Source organism: Mus pahari, chromosome 19 (assembly GCF_900095145.1).
Source record: "Mus pahari chromosome 19, PAHARI_EIJ_v1.1, whole genome shotgun sequence".
Lineage (NCBI taxonomy): Eukaryota > Metazoa > Chordata > Mammalia > Rodentia > Muridae > Mus > Mus pahari.
The window spans coordinates 63,250,972-63,255,025 of record NC_034608.1 but is presented as its reverse complement, the minus strand read 5'-3'; the positions used below and the strand labels follow the sequence as shown (position 1 = coordinate 63,255,025).

General features: G+C 42.3%; 1 protein-coding gene across 1 annotated transcript in view; it reads right to left on the bottom strand.

Annotated features, from left to right (window-relative positions):
- Nucleotides 1–2,074: 2,074 nt before the first annotated feature.
- Nucleotides 2,075–4,054, bottom strand: part of Enpp6 (ectonucleotide pyrophosphatase/phosphodiesterase 6) — a 100,548-nt gene continuing 98,568 nt past the window's right edge. Inside the window, exon 7 of the mRNA XM_021219844.2 lies at nucleotides 2,075–2,336. Within this exon, the coding sequence (XP_021075503.2) occupies nucleotides 2,131–2,336 (206 nt within the window). The 3' untranslated portion in view covers nucleotides 2,075–2,130. The remainder of the gene's footprint in view (nucleotides 2,337–4,054) is intronic.

The following is a 4,054-nucleotide window of genomic DNA, read 5'->3' as shown; positions in this document are numbered from 1 at the left end:
AAAGAACCAGAAAGAAAGATGCAACATTGTGTCAGATCTTACCCCCTCATGATCTTGACGATTTGCTTTCAATTTAATCACTTGAATGTGTCTCAGAAATCCTTCTTCTAAAGAGGAAGTCAAGCTGGCTTCCTGGAATTCACCAAAACACCATACTTGAAGGGGACAGAAAACTTTGAACAATAGATGTCTGTTTCAACAGCCCCTACCCTGTTCCGAATGCACTAATTTGCTTTCAACCACACAACAAAGGCGAATTCGCCTCCTTCCCAGTTGATTCCATGGTTTGTTGGAGCTTTAAAGACGCATTACCTAAATCCTTAGAAATCTTTTGTGAGGATAAACTCAACAATTTTTAAGCAGTGATCTTTTGCTTTCTTAATTCAAGACACTGCAGCAACTCCATCTTTGTCAAACTTGGGTGCTATTGAGCACTTTTGGTTCTGTTTTTTTTTCTGGGCAAGCACCAAATCAAGGCTTCTTCCTCCCGAGAGCTGACACGGTGTCACTTTTAGTGACCCATTTAGTGCCAACTCATTTCAAAGGCAACAGGATTCATAATCTCCTCCACATAGGATGGGGGGGTCACATGCCAATAAGCCCGTCCTGAACTGAAAATATTATTTAGTCAACATGTCTTTCATACACCACCCTACAGACCCTCACAGTTGAGCGGTCCCCGTGTGCTCTAGGGTACTGATGTTTACAGCCAGGATCATGTGGCTGGCTGGGAGCTCCGGTTTGTGGCTGCTTCTGGCCAGCCTGATGAGACAGTATCACATGTCAGGCATAATAGTAGGCTGAGAAAATGGACAAATTCAAAATTCAAATTCTTTTGAATTTGATGCTTTATGATGCTCCCTCATCATAAAAAAAGAAAGGATAAAAATTCTAGGTCTAACTATTATATGTGGAGGACTCTGTGAGTGTGTGTTTATGTGCAAGTATATTTTATATCTGCATGTGTGTATGTGTGTGTGCATGTGTATGTGTGTTTATGTGTAAATGTGTGTGCATATGTGTGTGCATGTGTATATGCATATATGCATGTATATGTGAGGGTTTATGTGTGTGTGTGTATGTGCATGTGTGCATGTAAGCTCACTAATTGTTTAAAACTACAACCAGTCTTTGTTTTACAAGTTCTCTTCTGAACTACTGATGTATGAAACTTGCTTTTGATATATCACCATTCCTAACACTGAGTTAAATTTCTGATGTTCATATTATGATGCTAAGGCTTCCTCTCCAAGTCTTTACTGACATATCATACATGTTCCCTGACTCAAAAGCTAAAAGAGTAGCAATGTCTGAGGGAAGTTGGTAGTCACAGGCAGGCGGATGATTCGTGGATGTTAATGTTCAGGGCCTGCGGTTCACAAGGCTCTGTATCATGAGAGATTGTGTGTTTAGTTACATAGAACCTTGACACTTGCCATTCAATGAATGTGAGAAGCTATTCTGTTCTCAAATTTTGCCAGTTCTACGAGTTGTCTAATTGTTTTTGATACTTTAATTGGTTGTGATTTCTACTGGCCCATGTGCTTTCTGCAACTGTGTTATTAAAAAAAAAAACCAAAAAACAAAAACACCATGCACTGGGAAAGAATCAGACAACACATATTGCTTTCCTGTAGATAGACTGTCTCTATCTGGAATAGAATAGAAAATACAAAATTATGGCTGCAGAGCCCGAAGTGTGAGCCCTTACTTTAGAAAGATCACAGAGAGCTTGCTTGACAGGGCAAGGCAGTATGAGAGGGTCCAGAATGACTACAGGGTGTTTGCCTGTTTAATGTTTAATGTTTACCTGTTGCAGGGACAAACCATGGCTCTCACTGTTCATCTTCAGTAAGGATGTGTAAACAAAGCAGAAAACTATGTAGAGAAGTGAATGAGAAGATACAAATTTCAAACTTTTTAGGTAAAACAAAGTATAAGAATTTCGTGTTTTGTTTTGTTTCCCCAGAAGGGACTTTTGTGGGTAGAATCATCCAAGAATAATATATTCACAACTTTAATGGCCTTGATTGTGTTAATAAAGCTATTATTCATAAAGAAAATGAAAACTGTCCCATGTTGGAGACAGGCTTTACTGCAGCAGTGCTTTGGAATGAGCCATAGGGTCAGCTATACAAAGTATAAGAGGACAATCAAGATCAGTGCACAGCTGTTCAGTGGGGCGGATGGAGTGGAGCTGGTCTGGCCCTTCAACATGCATGCCACCCTGGACCAGGACCCGTTGTTGGGCAGTGGGGTGATGCCTGCGACATTGCACATGATGTTGTAGACGTCCACGGACCTGATCGGAGCAGCTCTGAAGTTGGACTTGAAATCTGAAAGGCCAAAACAGATAGGCAGATGGTCATTAACTAGTCACTCAGAAAAGGACAGTGGAAGACTCAAAGATGGAGAACTTCCATGTAGACCCTGGGAAAGTCAGCTCCATCAATGACTGTGGCTAAGTTACCGTAAACGAGGTAGCATATGGGGAAGGTTATAGCTTGTAAGGAACCGCTTCTTCTGTGGAGCATGGAGATGAGATTCTTCAAAAGACAAGTCAACAGGAACACACTCTTCCAGCTCAGCTTCCTAGGCATCTGTTACGATAGAGCACTCCTGCAGAGATAGGACAACTCCAGCCGTTCTGTTTCTTTAGAGCACTGGGGATCTAGTGTGGTCAGAGAACATAGACTGATTCCCCAGGCTCCTTCAGACCATCTTGAACATGATTTACAATTTCTAGCTAGCCAAGGCTCATAGCTAGGGTGCTGTCCGGAGCACCCACAACCACTTGGAAATCTCTCTTTCTTCCTGCCATAGCAAGGTCTCCATGGCCCATGAAGCTATGTAATCTCCTGGCTACTGATAGATCACCAGCAGTGGTAGTGTTGTCCTCAATATATTAAGAAGATTAATGGAATATTGCTTAGGAGCCTTTCGGGAACTGATAAAATAATTTAGTCATAAGGGAAGATGAGAAAATTGGTATTGGAGTTGAGATCCCAGGAAAGACTTCAAGTGACAAAGAGCAGACAGGACATTGTGTCTCTAGCCAGATCTGTGCCAGCCTGGGGTGTCAAACACAGGTGCGTAGAGCATGGGGCTGGTTAGGCATAGTAATATCCCCAAGGGCCACAAAAGGTGGTCATCTGCCATCTAAGCAACTGGAAGGCTTTCAGTCCAGTATGCCTGTTACTTCTCCGTGGGACAGACAATGAATATGGAGCCCTTTTCCTTTAGAACGGTAGCTTTCCACCTTCCTAAGGCTGCTACCCTTTATTGCAGTTCCTCATGTTGTGGTGACCCCAACCATAAATGCTACTCCCTAACTGTAAAATTTGCTAGTTATGAATTGAAATATGAATTCTAATACAAATGGTCTTAGGTGACCCCCTGGAAAAGGTTTTTTTTGACACCCCTCCCCCCAAAGGGTTCAGTCGTAACCCATAGGTGGAGAACTATTGTTTTTGACAATGACAATCTGAACCCAACATATACGGGTGACTTTGCTTTTATCCTCTTCCCCAAACATCCAAGAAAACACCCCAAGCTATGTTAAAGCTGAATTCAGGGCTCAGCTTTAATCCGGAGTAAACAACAGAGACCCTGTGCTTTTAATGCTCACCTATGATTTTAAAAGGAGAGACGGGGAACTTGGGAGGTTCCGAGTCAGGCTTTCTAGTTCAGAAAACAATCATTTCATGTGTTTTGCTACAATGGTCAGATATAGTTAATTTAAAAAGACACAAACAATATATGGGAAATATCTTCTGGAGGTTCAGTGCTGGCACCAGTCCTGTCTCTGGAATTCTAATTTCAGAAGAGAGTTATAGACACAAGCCCCTGCCAATCCGTGTACGAGATCTAGAGCAATAACTCAAGGAATGGGTCTTGCTTACTCCGGAGAATTAAAAGTTGAATTCAGTGTGAAGAGGCACCAGCACTCTACAGGGAGAGGGTTTCGGAAACGGCACCCAAATCATCATACTGCCAGAAATGGCAGCCATTATTACACACACACACACACACACACACACACACACACACACAC